The 19,340-nt window shown below is 31.6% G+C and overlaps 3 protein-coding genes across 3 annotated transcripts; 1 reads left to right on the top strand and 2 right to left on the bottom strand.

The window, feature by feature from the left end:
- Positions 1-137: 137 nt before the first annotated feature.
- LOC130900662 (malate dehydrogenase, mitochondrial) lies at positions 138-2,842 on the bottom strand. The gene is made up of 6 exons (XM_057811417.1): positions 2,352-2,842; positions 2,015-2,184; positions 1,189-1,271; positions 985-1,136; positions 692-928; positions 138-624 (listed from the first exon to the last, which is right to left on the bottom strand). Exons 1-6 carry the CDS (start codon positions 2,412-2,414, stop codon positions 322-324), a joined length of 1,008 nt encoding a protein of 335 aa, XP_057667400.1. The 5' UTR covers positions 2,415-2,842; the 3' UTR covers positions 138-321.
- A 1,228-nt stretch (positions 2,843-4,070) lies between these two features.
- Positions 4,071-6,376, top strand: LOC130900658 (COMM domain-containing protein 3). The gene is made up of 3 exons (XM_057811406.1): positions 4,071-4,282; positions 4,342-4,616; positions 4,669-6,376. Exons 1-3 carry the CDS (start codon positions 4,153-4,155, stop codon positions 4,861-4,863), a joined length of 600 nt encoding a protein of 199 aa, XP_057667389.1. The 5' UTR covers positions 4,071-4,152; the 3' UTR covers positions 4,864-6,376.
- Positions 6,377-6,436: 60 nt separating this feature from the next.
- Positions 6,437-19,319, bottom strand: LOC130900657 (serine/threonine-protein kinase D3). The gene is made up of 15 exons (XM_057811405.1): positions 18,825-19,319; positions 18,599-18,743; positions 18,348-18,491; positions 18,090-18,280; positions 15,130-15,391; positions 14,905-15,076; positions 12,201-12,330; positions 12,011-12,143; positions 11,771-11,959; positions 11,316-11,464; positions 11,030-11,260; positions 9,991-10,174; positions 9,397-9,579; positions 9,245-9,330; positions 6,437-7,823 (listed from the first exon to the last, which is right to left on the bottom strand). The coding sequence occupies exons 1-15, from the start codon at positions 18,954-18,956 to the stop codon at positions 7,713-7,715; spliced, it is 2,442 nt and encodes an 813-aa protein (XP_057667388.1). The 5' UTR covers positions 18,957-19,319; the 3' UTR covers positions 6,437-7,712.
- Between the last annotated feature and the right edge of the window lie 21 nt (positions 19,320-19,340).

The following is a 19,340-nucleotide window of genomic DNA, read 5'->3' as shown; positions in this document are numbered from 1 at the left end:
GTTAAACGCCCTCAATTTTCTTTTGATTTATTCCAGTCTCTTCTTAAATACTGCAAAATGTTGAACTGTTTCCTTTGTTTAACACTTTGTATAAATGGCAATTGTTTAATAATTATTAAAAGTTAAAAAATGCACAATACGGATTAAAAAGTTTTATATTTCTGACATTCATTCGACATTGATACCACATCTAATTCAATAAAGTTTTTATAAATTTCTGGACTATAAACTTTTTTTAACCTGTACAATGCCACAGGAGAGACTAGATATGATTTTAAAATAATAATAAAAAAAAAGAAATAAAGACTCGACCACGTATTTTTACTGATTAGCGAATTTAATACCAGCTTCGATATTTTTCTTGAGTTCAGGAAGTGCCTTTTTGAGTAATTCTTGTTCGAAATCATTCAGTTTTCCCAATCCCAAGTTCTTTTCAAGGCCATTTTTACCCAAAACTAAAGGTGTTGAGAAATAAGATGCTTCTGTAACATCAGATATAACATAAGAAGCTTCAATTACGTTTGGTTCTCCTTTAAGTCCTCTGAGGAGGGAATTTGCGAAACGGGCACCAGCATATGCCATTGATAATGTAGCTGAACCTGCTCCGGCTTTAGCTTTCACTACCTGCAAAAAACAAAACGATTTATTCAACTATTATTACAATTAAAAAAATACAATTAGATAAATTTACCTCAGTACCAGCTTCTTGGATCCTGGTGGTCAGAGCTTGAAGTTGATCTGGAGGGAATGATACTGATGGAGTAGCTCTTGAAATCAAGGGAATAATAGTGACACCAGAGTGGCCTCCAATAACTGGAACATTCACATCTTTGGGGTTAAGTCCTTTAGCTTCAGCAATGAATGTATTAGCACGGACAATATCCAAAGTGGAAATACCAAATACACGTCGAGGATCCAATTTACCAGCCTATAAAAAATTTCTATTGTATAGTTACAGTTTTTATAAATGGAATGTAATGTTACCTTCTTGAGTACCTCACAAGCAATAGGAACGGCTGAATTGACAGGATTTGTAATGATCCCGATAAGAGCTTTAGGAGCTACTTCAGCAGCACATTCAACTAAAGCTTTTACAATACCTGCATTTGTGTTGAAAAGATCATCTCTGGTCATTCCTAAAAATAATCATCGTCAAATATTTTGAAGTAATTTAATTTAAATTCTTACCCGGCTTTCTTGGTACTCCAGCTGGAATAATGATGACATCTGCATCTTTCAATGCATCCTTAAGATTTTCTTGTCCGTTGAATCTAGAAAATTATATTCATAAAACACTCTGCCACAATTAATTTAAATTTCTTCAGTTTCTTTTATATGTTTTTAGTGTTAAATTGTCTCTTCCAATTGAAATTTGTTTTTATAACAAGTTTTAAATTCAAATTTTCAGTTAGAAGAGATCTAAAATCAAGACAATTCAGTTATAAGAACAATTAATTCAAATTTCTCCAGTTATTTATGTCTTAGGCTCTTTTATATGTTTTTAGTGCTAAATTGTCTCTTCTGATTGAAATTTTGTTTTTAAAACAAGTTTTAAATTCAAATTTTCAGTCAGAAGAGACCTAAGATCAAGACAATTTAGTTACAAGAACAATTGATCAAATTTCTTCAATTTTTTATGTCTTAGGCCCTTTTATATATTTTTAGTGCTAAATTGTCTCTTCCGATTGAAATTTGTTTTTATAACAAGTTTTAAATTCAAATTTTCAGTCAGAAGAGATCTAAAATCAAGACAATTCAGTTATAAGAACAATTAATTCAAATTTCTCCAGTTATTTATGTCTTATGCTCTTTTATATGTTTTTAGTGCTAAATTGTCTCTTCTGATTGAAATTTTGTTTTTAAAACAAGTTTTAAATCCAAATTTTTAGTCAGAAGAGATCTAAAATCAAGACTAATTAGCAACAAAAATAATTGATTTATCAACTTTTAAATATTTCAAATGCCAATAATGGGAACAATTTTTACTTAAATTGTAATTTTCTATGATACTTGCCCCTTAACTTTGGCGATAGTCTCAATGTGAGACAGATCAGCAGCCACACCGGGTGTATGCACGAGATCATATAAAGACAATTGACTAACCAATGGATTGATTTTCAAAAGTAAAGAAAGGGGTTGACCAATTCCACCAGAAGCGCCGCATACTGCTACTTTATAATTATTCTAAAAAAATATTATGTAATAATTTAGTCTTATTTATACATTTTCCCGTATATCTACATTTGAGATAGTTTTGAATAACTTGTTACGAAACAACTAAATGACAACTGATATAATTCCGTTATTGAATTTGCAGTAGGCTTAAAACAAAAGACATTAAAAAAACTAACCTGTTTCGATGTGCTGAAATTTCTAGCTGATACTAAAGTTGGTCTTACAATTCTAGAAAACATTTTTTATACTTATATTAGTTTAATTTTTTTTTTCCAAAAATATTTGACCTTTCTGCTGTTAAGGTCGAATGGAATGTCTACTCAGTAGTTGAAACAGAAATGGTTTTAAAAAAAATTTCTAACTACTGTACTCTACTGGCAGATGATGTAAGGAGGTCACGTGTCTAGCCACGTCTCCTTAGAGTTTATAAACGATTTGATTGTGCCGTTTAAATAACTAAATCAATACAACAGCAATAAACTATTTATTGAAAAAGATGTAAAATAATTTTCGAAGGATTTTTTATGTGTTAGATTCATAGAGTTCGTAATAAAGATAGAGAGACCGAGGTGTGGGAGCTTGTTCAAGTGGGCTCAAACTGCTGATAGAGAGAGAAAGAACAACAACATCACTTCCGGTGCATTCCACTAAGGACTCACGACAATCACGTTCAAGATCACGGTCTTTCTCGTTCCAGAGCATTATAAACCTTAACCCAAGTGGAATGGATTATGAAGCGTTTTGAACGATGAGGTAAATAATAAGAAATAGCAAACAGAAAAAATAAAGTAGAAGCTTTAAGAGGTTATGTTACAAGAACGCTTTAAACGTACTTATAATATTCCTTACGGCATCAAATAGATAAGATAGATTCTCATGGTTGCAATCTTTGTTGCTTTGAGTTTTGAAAATTCTGCAAATTATTTCTACCCCCACTACAAACACGATTTTACCGTAATAAGTGAGACCTTGACCTCGACATAGGTCGTCGTGAGAGTTAATCATGACGTCATTAGTGACGTTCTTGCCGCGGTCACAACGATTGTAGTCGCTATGTGGAACAACCAAATGAGTATTTCTGACGCTTAGTGGAATGCACTACATGTCAACTCAAAAGGTTAAAGAAATATTAATTAGATTTAATTATAACCATTGTTCTTATCAATGTAACCAAGATGAAATATTTCTTAGGATGGTTATATGCTTGCATTATATTGTGACGTCACAAAATTGGATTGTGAAGAGTTAATGAAAGAGAATGGGAAGAGTCCTTGAATATAACCATAGCATTAGATCAAAATAAAACACCTCTAGTAATAGTAGTTTTAATGTAAATAACGCATATTTGTACCCCAAATCAATAAGACTGTTTATTGTGACGTCATCTCGAAATGGTTCATAAATCTGAAGGGTAGAGAACAGAACAATCAGGGTGTATGAAGAAATGCATTAAATAAGGTGGCGCCACATTAGCATCCGATTAAATTTTTAATGAAGAAATTTTAGAAGAATTATTCACGCCCTTGACAACGTTTCACACTGTTTTACAACGGAAGTTGTTGAAATTTTCAATAATGAACTATGATACTTAATTTTTTAACTCGGCATATTTCAAATCGTGTAAAATTATACCATACCTTTTGTCTACACCGGCGCTTTATGGAAGGTTTTTGCACTGTTATTTATCGTATTAAGTTGGACATTTTCTCAACTTTTCTTCCAAATTCCTCATCTCCACCCTTCATAATATAGAGGAAAATAACAAGGTTTGATTTTAATAGTGTAGTGTAAAGAGTGGTAAGCTGATACTTTTTCTTCATCTTCCAATAGTACAATTCCATTTGGATGCCGCTCTAGCTCTAATATTAACTCAATGGTTATATTATATTTTTCTATGGAATTGTTATACGATCTGTCATCTGTCACCAGAGATAATCCCCAGTCCCACTATGTTGTCATATTGAAAATAAACAAACTATGGAGAATCTACAGAAATATAAGTCGTCCGTAAGCACTGCTAAAAACCCTACAATAGTTAACGACGAAGTATTCAAAAAGTTATTAGAAAATTGCTTTCATGTTTTGACGGAAAAAAAGGAAATACACAGTTAGCAACTACTTGAATCTCTAAATGGTTACATTTATGAAAATTATCTCTTTTTCTAGGTGTAAGTAGTTTACACAACTCCAAACCAGACTTGATAACAGAATTGTATGCTTCTTTATTATCAATAACGAGTGAATTTGCCCGACGAAGTAGCAGTAAAGAAGAGATATTTGCATTTTTACAAGAAGAATGTGGTTTATCTTCTCAGAGAGCTAATATTTATTATGACTATTTTGCCAAAAATAAACAAAGATTAGAAATATCTTTGTTGAGTATAGGAAACTATTTACCTCATCTAATAGACGTTAAGTGGAAAATAGACTATATAGTTAAAGTAAGAATTGAATTTATTTATTATTAATTTTATTAATCAATAATTTTTGTAGTCGAGTGAAGTTGATGCTTCAGAAGGACCCCTTTTTAGAATATGCTTAATCGGACAGCAGTATGATTCAGCAGTAGATGAAAAAGTTTTAACGAATTATCACTTTACTTGCAACTCTGTTGAATTATTAGATCTTATTCATAAATTGAAAGATGCTGCGAGGCATTGTAATACAATAACTCAAAGGCTTTTTTAAATACATATATTTGTGTTATAAATATTTAAATCTAATTTCGATTATTAAATACGGGGTTTTTCTCAAAAATATCAAAATAAATACAGCCAATGACAAAATATAACTTTGTAGTTTTGGATTAGGGTACACATTGCACATTTATTTTCTCCATCTTCTCCTGTCCTGTGCCACTATCATCTTTTGATTTATTGTCTATTACCTCTTTTTCCTTTATCTGTTATTTGTTCCTTCCATGTTTCTTTGTCTGACCCTCTTAGTTTCCATATTTGTTTTGTTAATCTATCTTGTTCCATCCTTTTTAAATGTCCAAACCAGTTTATGGTTCTCTCTTATAATTTCATTCTATCCATCCTAGTTATTCTTTCTATTTTTCATAAATACTTCATCTTAATTGCGTTTACTATCTATTCTATTATTAGTTACTCACTTAAAATCTCGTATGAATTAGAGACATGAATAATGTGTCAGGCTCTTACTTCATACAGAACACATTCTGTACAATACTGAAGATGAACTGTTTACAGAAGATGGTAACTTGGTAAGACAGTGTAATAATGAGTGTTGATATAGTGATGTATGAATATTCCAATGGTTCCAGTAATATCAACTTAGTAGCTTTCTTCTCTACCATGAACACACAAATCCTACTATTGATTTCCCAGTTTTTGATAAAAGTATTTTTGTTTGTGTTTTGAGAATCCCAGGACAGAGCAGATCCAACAATTCCTACCGATGTAAATGTATCCAGTCATTGATTCAATATTTAAGTTACTTTTTCTATTACATCCTTATAATATATTTATGTATATTATATTTTATTTTGACCAACCTAATTACATCTTGAAACAAGTCAAAGGGATAGTAGAGAAATGCATCTGACCCGAAATAGAGCATATAATTGGAAATCCGCCACCGCCTTTGATGTTTGGTTTTTATATAGAAGGCTGTTTATTTACATTGTTTCTTTTGAATCACTTATAAGAATTTCTATTTATTTATTTTCTAGAAGTTTTTAGAATTCTTTTGGGATATATAAGGAGTTTCTGTAGCGCGTTTAGTTCAGTTTATAATAAATAGTCGTAGTGAACAGACCGAAATAGAAAGTAATCGAAGAATTTGAATTAAATTATTCAAGTTAGTTAATTGTTAGTGATAAATGAATTAATATAAGGTGTTTAAGTGTGTGTATAGTGTTACGAATAGAAATTGTATGAATAAATAAGAAAAACATTACAATATGAAGATTCTTGTTGTAGAGGATTTCTAAAGTTGATGGTAGCGTAGATCTGAATCAAAATAGGCTGTATATTAGGCTCAATTTTATAAGGAAAAGAATAAAAATGAGAATGTAAAAAGAAATAAAAATATTTTAATTTATATTGGTTTTAAAGAATAATAATGCTGGATATTATTAGGTATAGAAAATTGTATTTTCCAATCACTATTAGAGTTCAAAGTGTTTTAAAAGTGTTAATTATCATTTATTGCTAGAATTTTATAAATAAAAATTGAAAAAAATTATAGATTTTTATATCTATAAATATAAATTAAATAATTTAAGAATACTAAAAAGGAATGCTTAATTTTTATAATATAATTAAGTAACTTTCCTAAAACTGCGTATATCATTTTTTTAAACTTTGAGTATTACAAGCAATATGGAAGTACAAGTTTTATGTTTATTTGAATTTGACCGAAGAAAAAATGTACAAAAACGCTAAATATTGGGGTTGTCTTTCACTATTCAAGGCATCTAACAGCACCAACTGATTTCAAATCGACAATTTATTTATCACTCAAATTCTAATAACACCAAATTAACTAATTGCAATTAAAATGAAAAAATACTGTTTTTTAAATATTACAACTAAACAGCACCATCATCGTTATTGCTAGTGCAGATTCAGTTTTCATTAAAACCTAAATACAATTTGTCGCAAGCAATGCCTGCGGGAAACTTGGCGAAATTCCAAGGTCCCTGTAAGTACAGGGACCATGACAAATCCTCCTCTTTCTCTCGAGGGTTCTGAGCAAACAAATAGAGAGCTAAGAACCTCTGGTTCTACGCCTATCGAACAAGTTGGCTGCAAAAGCCACCGGCAGTAATACCAGGTGTTAGCTACGCGAAATCGGAGGAACGATCGAATCTGCAGCTGGTTTTGATTCGAGCGGGACAAAACGATAACGGTTTCACGGAAGAATAACTGTTGGATTCCATTGACGAGGTGACTGGGGCCATCATGAGATCTTCATCTGGCAGTGGAGTTTTCCTCTCTTCGACTCGTAAAGAATCATATCCTAATTCGTCAAAAGGTTCGAGCCAAATCGTCGGATAGGATATTTACGATCGACGCAAAGACGAGAGTACACAGTGTTGCCACTTGATAACATTTCGGATGTTTTGATTGCATTTGTTATCATTTTACGCCTTCATTCATCGTCAATTGGATTTTGTTTTTTGATCTACATTAAAAAAGGAAATCTTTGTTTGTTATGGTATGAATCAGTGTTGTGAATGCCAGGTAATATATCGATTAACATCGAAGGTGAGTCAAAAATAATTTCTATAAAAGAGACCAGACCTAAAATCATTAAAATTGATGATTATTTCATATTAGAATTTGAGCCAGCTAATTATAACCTTGTATGTGGTAGAGGCGTTAATAGAAAAAATTTCAAAAACTGCAAGTGAGTTTTTAAAAGCCAAAAACATTTTCTCTAGGTCAAACCAAATTTTATATGAACTAATATAACATATGATGAGCGATCAGATTTCTCTTTTTTTTTTATATTTAAGTGCGCATACTCCGAAGGCACTTTTTAATCGAATGCAACCATCCTTTTTCGGGTCATACTTCGGCTCTATATTGTTCCCAACGTTGGTCATCCGATTCGTGCGTTAAATACCTCACGCCCACCTGATTCTCTAAGGTTCGCAGATCGCACCACGTTTGGTAGTCCTTAAAAATAACATTCGAATATTTAGAAAAATAATAATTTTATTTTTTATACAGTGTGTTCATTTAAGTTGGAACCGTATTGAAAACTTTTATAAAAAAAATTAGAAACCAGCATACGTCCAAAAATACATCATACAGTTTACAAAACACAATTATTCAAAAAAATTTTTTTAAAAATGTAATAAAAATCATAAGATTAAAATAAACAAAACAATTAGGACGTGTCAAAAACATAACCTCAAAATGTGAATCCCTTTCCTTTATATTGAGCACTCCTGGTTAATATTTTTGTGACCGAATCCATTCATTTAGTCTTGACACTAGCGACTTCAATGTAATATTCTTGTTGGCGCTTCTCTTCATCTCAACTACTATATCGGAACCTGTATCTTGCTTCAAATTAGCACCACACCTGTGTAGGTATTCCTTCCCCTTTCTGGGGGGAGGGAGGAACCTACATATGCTATTTTCCACCATGTAAATCCTCTTCAAGTGATTATTAATATTTAATGTAAAATTTAGACGAACAGCATTTGATAAATTACTGCAAAACATTATTTTCTAGATGGCCTTTGTAATCTGGCACCTATACTATGATAATTGTGATGGAAGTGCTTATATCTTCTAGGGTATTTGGTTAGCATAAGTCTAAGTTTTAGCAAGTCTCTCAGCAATACCAATGCCTATCATGATTCTTGCAGATCCTTCTTTCAACAAAACATCATTTCCTAGATGGCCTTTACAATCTGACACCTAGACTATAGTAATTATGATGTTATATCTTATCTTATATCTTCAAGGGCACGTAGTGTCCAGCAAATTTAGACGTATATGTCCAAGAAGTTTTAGAAAATCTCTCACCAAACAACAAAAATGCTCTAGGTCTATCAAAGTCTATCTTGTAGATCCTTAATTGGTTAAAACATCATTTCCCAGGTGGTAATTGTGATGAAAATGCTTATACCTTCTAAGAGAAGTATTGTTCCACCAACAAGGAGCTATAAGTACCAGAAGTTAAAAAGTCTTGCACCAATACCACAAAAATGCTCTAGGTCTGTATAACTTTTTTTATCGTCTGCAGATGGTATTCATTTACATTTTGGAATTTTGGCAACCATACAGAAGAAAGAAAATCCATAGAATCATATAGATCTCTATTTAAATACAAACAAAAGTTCCTTGTTTATGGGGAAACAGAATAATAAAAGTTAGGTAAGAAAATAGTGATATTTTCGATACATTGTTAGGCTAGGTCATGACAATTATACTAAGGACATAACAAAAAAAATCACACAGGCCAAAATGTCATAGAGATAAGCAGGTCGAAATATAAAATGCTGTAAGTTTAAACAATATTTTTTATAATAATTAGTTTGATTAAACCAATTTTTATCATAATTTGTACCAGACCCGAATCTTACCTGCAACCAGATATGAACCAGTGACTTATCGACAGTATATCTCTTTCTCTGTTTCACCTGCAGTAAATTATTTATCAAATTAATAGCTGAAACGTGAGAAAATGAACAATTAGAGAAAAAATAAATAAAATCTAATTGTAATTTTTATTTACCATCTGAAGATATTTCCTTCCAAGGATTGGGCGGATACATGAAAGCAGCATTTTGAATTTGTTCGTTTATATCTTCGTCTTCGTTAAAGGGAAACGTACCACTCAAACTGACGTAAATTATAACCCCCACACTCCACATATCCAAAGATCTATTATAACCTTTATTACGAAGTACCTCAGGTGCTAAAACACACATTCACAATCGAATAATAATTTGATTTAGCTCGATATATTTCTGTACAATATCCGTATCTATCTATGAATAATTCACGCTAATTTGGCGCTTTCGCATTCGTAGAATCCATTTATCGAAATTCGAAATGTCAGTTTTACCAATAATGGGATTGGTTGACTTCTATTCGGCTTTTTGAATTGAATTTATCCCCATCTCCTAAAAATAGCCCCCCAAAATAAAATCTTTCGTTTAATTCATACACCCAATTCGAAAAACCGAAATGTAAGTCAAATAATCTAATTATTGGCAAAACCGGAAGTATTGGGACTTAGATAAATGGATTTCACGTCTTCGAAAACGCTAAGCTAACGTGTTCTCATTATGGAAGTTTAGCCCAATATTTACATAAGCGTATTTACCTAGATAAGCAGGAGTGCCAACTACAGATCTACGGAACGATTTTTCTCCTATGATTCTAGCGAATCCGAAATCGCAAAGTTTCACTTGAGGAAACTCGGCATCGGAACTCAAAAGTACATTTTCCGGTTTTAAATCACAGTGCACGATATTTTTACTATGTAAGTGCTTTAAAGCTACAAGTATCTACAAAATTAACATACAATCAGTATTAATAAAAAAATTTTGTAAAACGAATCAAATATAGAGCAGGTCGAAAGTTTTAATACCTTGGAATGGCACTAACACAAAAAGATTGGAAGAAGAGATAAACCAGAAAACTGGAGCAGCTGAAAGAGATTCAATGCAATTGAGACACCGATTCTAGCTGGACGCAAGAAATTAAGATGGCAGAAAATGAAACAAATCATACAGGATAGGAAAGAATGGAAACTGTTCTGGAAAAGGAAGCCCACATAATGACGTGGATAAGGTGGAGATGGACTTGGAAAGGGAGAAAGGAGATAACTTGGAACAAAATGACAATGAAGAAATGGCTGGCAAATAAGCTGAAAATATAAGACTGATCCCGCTATCGCTGATAGATTGCTATTCGATGAAAACCCGTGGCAGTGTGGCCAAAAACTGATACTTGAGATATCTGAGACTGCAAGATTAGTTTTTATTTTTTTATAACCAGCCCGATGACCAAATTGCTGTTAGTTTCTTATTTGTAAATCCACCGGGATTTTCAATGATTTGAAAAATGTCTGTACGGCTAATCGACAAGTGCTTCTGTCCCCACAATATTCCCCAGATTTGACTGTTTACTGATCTTAAAAACGTGCTCCAAGGAAAGATGAGGTTAAAAAGCGTTGGACTTATTGTATTACTCTTGAAGAAATTATCTGAATTAATAAAACAATGTTGAAACAAAAAAATTTGTTTGCTACACCAAGGATATGATTCTGTTAGGATCGCAACAAAAATTCACTGTAACTTCAAGCTTTTCTATATATAGAAATTCCTTTATACAAAAACAGTGACATTTAAACAACTCACTTGTGTAATAATGAATTTAGTAACCCTTTCCGTTAATCTTCCTTTATCGTGTGATAAAATCATCTCCAACATATCACCTTTCAGTTTTTCCATAACAACAAAAATCCTTTCCGGAGTTTCGAACATCCTTTCGAGATTAACGACGCCTGGATGTGACAAATTTTGTAATATAGCCACTTCGTTCTTTAGTTGAGCCTCTTGTTTGGTTGGGAATCTTAGTTTGTCGATTACCTTCAAAATTTCAACATCAAATTTATATGGAAAAATTGTTTTGTTATTAACTTACTTTGATAGCAACGGGTCTGGTTGTTTTTCGGTGTGCACCTCCGTAAACTATACCAAATTGACCAGAACCAAGTACTTCGTCCGGATAAATCTGATATAACTGACTCATATCAGTTATTTGTTCTTCACTGGCGCCAGTTTCTTCATGTTCTAATAAATAAAATAAAAAAAAGTTATTCTGGGTGTTCGGATCGAACCACTGTCATCCTAGCAACCATTCATACATATTTGCCCCATTGAAAATTCAAGTTTTCAAACCTTCTTATAACTTTCATAGTTTAGACGAGAATGTATCGAGATTTGGAGCTGCATCTAGAAACTACCCCTCTTAAAGATAAGCATGTAGTAGCTTTGTATGTTTTTGCATGTTCTATAGGGACCGAAATACGTTTTTAAATTGACACACTGTATGTTTTGTATCAGATTATAGAAATAGAATTTGACCATTTTACTTACGTTGGTTGGCTTGTACGGGTACTACCGCTTGACGAATGGAGCTTTCCCAACTTTTGGCAAGATATGCCCCGACACCACTATCGGGTGGTGGTAAATTTACCATATTACCTTCTTGTAAGTTACAAAGAGGATCTTGTCCGACGAAATAGTCGATATTGGTTGTTCTTATTTCAAAACAATGCATACAGTCTAAAATAAATATAATATAGACATATACAATGTGAACAAATAATTTTGTACCTCCTTGTTTGATCCTAGCTGTATCTATAGTTAATATTTCAGATAAAGGTATTTCTTTATAATACTTGGAACTTTGTTCGCTTTGGAATAAAACTATGGATTTTGTATCGAGTCTCCAAAAATGTCGCCTTATCTAAAATATAAATTTTCGTTAGAATAACTCAATTTTTTTATTTAATTATTCATCTACCGTTTTATCTTTGTTTGTAAAGTGGACTAACCAGCCCTCTTTTATAACTTTAGAGCCTCTTCGTTTTGTATGTTTGACAGATTGAACTATTCGTTGCAAAGGAATGTTGGCACTTGGAGAAGAAGAAGAACTAAAACAACATAAACCAAATATCAATATTGATATTATTCGATAGAAAAAAACTTTTCATTTTTACATAACAGATTGAGAATGAATAATGTACCAGTATTCGAATTTAACATAAATAAGTTATTAGTATAATCAAATATACATAGGGAGTCTGTAATTCAGAATAAATTCAATGAAACTATTTTTTTAATTGATCTAACTCATTGATCAATATATCCAACAGCCATTTTTTATACACAATGATAATATATACAGGATGGCCCAATTTAGCATCATTCGTTAATTTTGTTAAATATATATTTAATAACTATTATTGTAAATGTGTGTAAATACCTAATTGCCCTATTTAAAAAGTGACGAATTATTGATTGACTTTATTTATTTCAAGAAAGCAAATTACTAGTTATGAGAATCCAAAACGCAATCAAACATTTCTAATTTGCACTTATTAGTGCTTTTAGATCCTCAATACTCTCAAATCTTCTGATGACTTTCAAGTGGGACACCCAGTATAAATTATTATTATAAACAGTAATCGACGGGTCCGAACTTTTTGATAAAAATTAGTATTTGAACTGCTACATTTACTCCAAATTACAGACTTTTGATCAGTATTAAGCAATCAAGGCATCTACCTTGCTATTATTGGATGAGCAGAGCATTAGGAGATGAAGCTTTTGATTAGTATTAAGGAATTAAAGGATCTATTTTGTAGATGACGTCATACCTTTAAATTGGGACACCCAGTAAACAATATTATTGTACTCGAAAAATTGCGATTGAAAATAGTAATTGATAGAAAAAAATAGTATTTGAACTGTGGAATTTAATCAAATATACAGACTCACACTGTATAATGGAATGGTAACTAATGTTATGAAGCGGTTGAATCCTTCAAATGTCTAGAGACATATGTCATAGTTGGCTTAATTTGAAGAAAAAAAACTTTTTTGTATATCAGTCCTGTAAAGTTACTGTATCGGCCTTCAATACTGTTTTCGTCAAAATATTTTAATTTCAAGTCCGGTAAAGTTATTTAACGATGTAATGTATCATTTCCCGGACTCAAACTGACAACGTAATTTAACATATTACAGTACATTCTGTAATAAAAAAAAAATAAAAAGAAGGCGATTACACATATATACATATAGTTATTAGATTATGTATTCTAGTTTTTATATCTGGTTGTAGCTTAGAATAAAAGAAAAACAAATATCTTGTTATCCTTTATAATTATACAGTGTGTACTTGTCAATAAATACACATTCCCTAAAAGAAATTACCGATTTTCCAAGCAAAAAAATATATCTTTAACTTTTTACTTCTAAGACCTTTTTATATGTGTTTCATGATAAACTGACTTATGATATGTTCTTTATATGTTATTTCGACCACAGATCAAATTGTCACATTTTTTTTACTCCAGCTCACTTTCTTTATTATACCATGATATACCATACAATATAATCACTAGATCGATATTTTTGGATCTTGACGCTGAATGCTACTTACTAAAGCATTTCGTATACGAGTTGCGAACAAAATTTTTCCTACAAACGTAATTTTATATTAGAATGATACCTAATACGAGAATGGTCCCAGAAGTACCAAGCTTGAGCTAAAGATGGCAATAGTTGCTTGAAAAATACCACTATATTAGAAATTACATAATGTATACAGTATATATTTCAAGTTTGAAGACACAACGTTGTATAGTATTTGTTTGGCAGCCATTAATTTGTAAGCATAGAAAAAATTGATCATCGTTATGTGATTCAATACTTCTATTTGAACGGCCTTAGCTCAACCAATATGAAAACTGAATTAGAAAAGGGAGAACAGGCTCCAAAGAAGGCAAAGACTATTCAATCTGCAAGTAGAGTCATTGCAACGGTTGAACAAAGAAATCAAGCACAAACTGCCCCATTTGGCTAACAAGACAGTGTTTTTTCAACAAGACAATGCACCAGCTGTCATATCCGTTATTGCAATGGCCAAAATTAATTGAATTTCTACCTCATGCACCCTATTCGCCAGATTTAGCCCCATAAGATTATTTTCTGTTCCCAGATTCCCAATTGTACTAAGATTCACGCCAAAAATTTTACTTTCTAGTACAATAAAGTCTGATGTTTAAAAAAAATTGTCTTTATTAAACTCTTTTAAGTTAAATTTACAACTGTTCTAATCGATTTATATATGAAAATGAATCAGTTGAGGACAAAATAATGATCTGGAGATGTACAAAAACTTTTTATTGAATTTTACAAGAAAGTTTGCGAAGATAGCAAATTTAAAAATGACCCAACAGCTTTCTTCTACACTATAACAACGTCTGATACCACAAGCTGCTCATAATTTGTGAGTTTTTGCTTGCTAAAAGTCCACCTCAACATTATTCACCAGATTTAGCGACTTCCACCTCTTTTAAACAATAGAAAAACATTTTGACATCGTTCCTAAGACTCCCCACAATAGAGCTGATGAAAGCAATTCGGTATCTTTACTTTTAATAAAATAATTTACAGTATTTTTTTATCACCCCTCGTAGTAATAAGTGGATAAAACGTACCTGGATGGCGTTAAATCGTTGTCGTCGTCATCATGAACTGGTATAACTTCAATATATTTATTACTATCATTATCGGTATTAGAAGATTCTTTAGCAGTATTCGTATCTTCTTCTAAGGCGGAATTTAAATGTTTATCTATACTAGCGCAATTACTGGCGTTTTCTAAACCTCCTGAAAAAATATAAACAATAAGTTTCCCAATAAATATTCCTAGATATTCTCACCTGATATATCTCTAGGGAGCTCTCCAGTACAATCTTTGGGTACTTTCTGAAGACACTTTTTGTGTGCGTTGTAATTACAATCTTTGCACTGTAAACCTTGTTTGAACAAACCTTTGAGTAACTTTTTACAATATTGGCACACAGTCGGTCGCGTATAAGTATGGAGAACGAAAGTATGGGGGATTTTTAATCTCGCGGACATCTCTTTTTCTATCCAAACTGGTCTACCGCCTAACGAAGGCGACCTATTATTACTCTGGAACTGAAAAAAAAGTGACAAAATGAAATATGGTGCACATTCAGGTGTATAAATCAAAACCACCGCATCGGTTTTCCAACTAGATCTAATCCATATTTTCACAATTATAAATACATTTTCCAACAAAAGTAACATATAGTTTATTGTTTGGTTAAAATTTTTAACAAAACATTTAATTTTCTCACTAGTACACAGTAAAAATAATACAATTATTAATTTCTACAGAATTAAAGTGCCGAAAGACAAGAACAAGTCAAAGATCAAGTCACCGTTCAAATAAAAGTTTGTTTCATCTACTTCTCTTTTAAGGACAATAACAACTTATAGAGTTAGACTTGAGGCATTATTTAGACCGAGCAAACCACCAGTGATGGTTTGTAATGTTCTCAGATGAGTTAGTTTTTGTCTATGTGTCTCAGTATAGAACAGCGGACTAATGTTAATGCCATCCTGTATAGAGTCCTAGACTCATTGAATAGATAACTAAAATAAAAGACACTCGAAGGGATGTATCACTTCCCCAAGCTATTCTCCATTACTTCCTCTTTCCATGTGTTTTCTTTCTGTTCTGTAATCATTTTGTGTTCCTCCCATTCCAGTAACTTGCCCAAACCTTCTTAGTCGCGCTTCATAAATTTTGATACTTCCCATGGGTCTTCTGCTGCTACTGTTCTCTCCAAACTATCCTCCATTTCTTTCCATCTTATTCCATTACATTCAATGTTCCTTTTTTCTGCCTCTATTTTGACTTCTCCATTTTGTGTTTTTTCTTTTTTACTGTTTTTGCTTCATTTACTCTTCTAATCATTTTGTATTCCTCCCATTCCAGTAACATGCCCAAGCCATCTTTGTTGCACTTCTTAAATTTCAGTATTTATAAATTTTGTTCCTAGATTCTTCCTGTATGTATTATTTTTAATCCTGTTCAATCTCGTTTCACTTTCTACCTGTTTTGAAATCTCATCTTTGTGTTATGGTTCATATTTCTACCCCAAATGCAAATCACTACTTTTAGGAAAAATTTGTATTTTCATTTGTTTTGGTATCGGAGAAAGTATTTTTGATACTTCCCCTTACCCTGCTTCTTTTGTTTTTGTTTTGGTGGCAAATCCGTAATGGCATGGGGTGACATTGAAAATATTTCTTCTCATTCATAACAATTCTCAACTGAATATGGTAAAAATCAAGTAAAATTACCATAAGCTAATTGAAGTAGACTAGAGATGAAATAAACAATATTAAGATAGATTGTTTTCATTCTGTTGCAAACGCATTTTTGGATATTTTTTGTTCAAATTTAATAAAGAGAAATTATGTGTTAATTTTGTTGGGGAGTGTATTTATGCTCTCAATATTTCAGAGATGATAGAAAACGGTATATTTTTATTCCAAAAAAAATGTTGAGCTTTCCATTCAATTTCCTATCATCCCCACAATCAGAGAACATTTTAAAACAAACTTTTGTCGATGGAACAATAAAAATAATTACAAAAATGATGAGAGGAAAAGGAATAAACTGAACACTTTTTTTGGAATAAAACAAAAATGAATAAAATAAAAATGTTTAATGATAAAATAAAAATTACATAAATATGTTTATCGAAATTTAAACCATCACCAACACTTAAAAAAATATTGTTACAAAAGGACGGATTTATATAATACTATAAAAATATCAGCTAATCTCATTTTTACATTAATCATTAATGCGCAAAAAGACAAAACAAAATGGAATAAGATGTCATTGAAAACATATCAACTTGATAATGACGGCTATCGTTTTCATGCTCACTATTTGGCGCTATCCGTAAGTAAAAACAGAGAAAAATATAAAAAGAAGTACGGTTTTTGGAATATTAAACATGATATTTCGGAAAATTCAACCTACATCAACGCCACCAGTGGCAAAATCAAACTCGATAGCCCTCATTAATATTTTTAAATGAAGAGAGCATATTTCATTTGTCCTACCACCAAAATACAAAATACTGATCTTAAAACATACAAAATTAGAACAAAAAAAAAAATTGTAGAAGGAACGAGTCAATAAATTTTCTGTAACAATTAATGCATATTTTTAAAATTGCAAAATTGACTGTAAAAATTATTTAAACTGGCGACAATGAAAACATTTTTTCATAATACATTTTCTCCAAGAAAATACAAACTAGGGAGATATTTGAGTGTATTAGTTAGTTAGAATTCAGGGAAGTCATCTTACAACTGCTCAATACATAATAGACTTCTTAAAACCACAAATTTAAGACATTTTTATTAATGTATACCCATGCGTGGCTAGAGTAGTCGAAAATTAACTCCAGGAAAAGAGAATTGCAGCTCTAGCTCAATCTACAATAAGTCCTGACCCATTGAAAACTTATGGGACGATGAGGGTCCTAGGATTAGGAATTAATCACCTCCAGTGAGAAGCCTAAGTGAAAGTAATTGAAGCTAGCAGAAATAAAGGATGAGATGGATTCAGATGAAATTAGAAACCTAATTTTAAGTGAGCCTAAAAGATTTTTAGCAGTATTAAAACCTTGAAACCAACTATTTGAAAATAATCCTTAATTTACATTGACATCAGTTTAAAAAAAATTAATTTTTACAATTGTGTATCAATTTTGAATTACATTGTTTAAAATTTTCTAAAAAGGTTTCAATCTAATGTAACTCCTGTGAAAAAATTAGCAATTCTTACCAATCCACTATCCTCTGTTTGAGTGGAGCTTGCTGATGCTAGTGAAGTATTTGAACCTCCAGAAGGACTCCTAGGAACCTGGAGATTCGCCGATGTCGATCGACGACGTTTTTCAGTATCATCCAAAAGAGTGTAAGAGCAATTGTTTGGAACTTTAACAACACATCTCTTGTGATAATTTTGGCCACAACCTTGAAAAATAAATACATAGTTTTGACAATTACAAATGTTTCTACTTATAACTCATTAATGCCTCACCTTCACATTTGAGTCCCTGTCTAACTAAACCAAAGAGCATCTCTCCACAAAAATCACAGAATGTTGGAGTTTTGTATGAATGTACAGACAAAGCATGGGGTTTAACGATAGTTATATCTGGTACTGAAGAGCTTGTAGTAACCGCTAAAAAACATTCTCATAAATCTACAAAACTAGGCATACACATTTAAAAATTGAAAACTTGAATAAGATGTACATATAATTAAACTAAAGAGAAAATTTTACAATACCTTTTCCAGTTAAAACTATTTCTACTAAGGTTTCGTCTAAGATTTCTGAAGCAGAATTAATCAATTGTAAGATATTATTTGAGTTATAGGCATGTCTAAATAATAAAATGCGATCTTCTAATTTATTAATTCCATGATCTGGGATCTAAAACAGAAGCACAATCCTATATTTTTTTAACTATGTTTCTCCAATTCCATATAACCTATTTGACAAAAACATACATACCTTAGAGTTAAGAAAGCTAACTGCGAGATTCTTGATAGTTTTGAGATTCAAAGAGGCCTGCGGAACTGTAACAGCATCCCTGATAAGTCCAAATTGGAATAAAAAAGTAACCTCAGGTCTTTGATTATCCATTTTTCAAAAAACTCTATCTTATCACGCCTTTATTTAATGCTATTTAAATATTCAAATTATATTTAGCATTAATTTATGTCGTGCAGATGTGAGAAACCGGTTTAATTTATCTCATCCTTTAGGAAATACCAGATCTGGGTTCAAGATTTACTGGTACCGTTATAGACACTGTTACATTTTTAATGTATTCTTCTGATTTGTACGTCAAATTGTTGAGTACAGATGATTGGTATTTGTTAAATATATTTTATCCACACGTTTTGATTAAAGATATTTTTAAATGTAAAAGAACAAAATTAAAAAACATTATAACTTGTTAACACAACAGAAACCACCGACTTGACATTATCCTTTGCCTTGAATGACGTTCATCATCTTGACAAG

This window comes from Diorhabda carinulata, chromosome X (genome assembly GCF_026250575.1).
Source record: "Diorhabda carinulata isolate Delta chromosome X, icDioCari1.1, whole genome shotgun sequence".
NCBI classification, from domain to species: domain Eukaryota; kingdom Metazoa; phylum Arthropoda; class Insecta; order Coleoptera; family Chrysomelidae; genus Diorhabda; species Diorhabda carinulata.
Note: the sequence above shows the minus strand (reverse complement) of the source record. Positions and strands in the feature narration are given on the sequence as shown.

What these genes read in the sequence shown, in the direction of transcription:
- LOC130900662 (XM_057811417.1), bottom strand. Translation starts at nt 2,414, where the DNA reads ATGTTTTCTAGAATTGTAAGACCAACTTTAGTATCAGCTAGAAATTTC. An exon ending in TGGAGTACCAAGAAAGCCGG is followed by an intron (nt 1,137 to 1,188) that starts GTAAGAATTTAA and finishes GATTATTTTTAG; the next exon opens with GAATGACCAGAGATGATCTT. An exon ending in TCCAAGAAGCTGGTACTGAG is followed by an intron (nt 625 to 691) that starts GTAAATTTATCT and finishes TGTTTTTTGCAG; the next exon opens with GTAGTGAAAGCTAAAGCCGG.
- LOC130900657 (XM_057811405.1), bottom strand. Translation starts at nt 18,956, where the DNA reads ATGGATAATCAAAGACCTGAGGTTACTTTTTTATTCCAATTTGGACTT. An exon ending in TTAGCTTTCTTAACTCTAAG is followed by an intron (nt 18,744 to 18,824) that starts GTATGTATGTTT and finishes CTTCTGTTTTAG; the next exon opens with ATCCCAGATCATGGAATTAA. An exon ending in AACGATTTAACGCCATCCAG is followed by an intron (nt 12,331 to 14,904) that starts GTACGTTTTATC and finishes ATGTTGTTTTAG; the next exon opens with TTCTTCTTCTTCTCCAAGTG.
- LOC130900658 (XM_057811406.1), top strand. Translation starts at nt 4,153, where the DNA reads ATGGAGAATCTACAGAAATATAAGTCGTCCGTAAGCACTGCTAAAAAC. An exon ending in GGAAAAAAAGGAAATACACA is followed by an intron (nt 4,283 to 4,341) that starts GTTAGCAACTAC and finishes CTCTTTTTCTAG; the next exon opens with GTGTAAGTAGTTTACACAAC. An exon ending in AAATAGACTATATAGTTAAA is followed by an intron (nt 4,617 to 4,668) that starts GTAAGAATTGAA and finishes TAATTTTTGTAG; the next exon opens with TCGAGTGAAGTTGATGCTTC.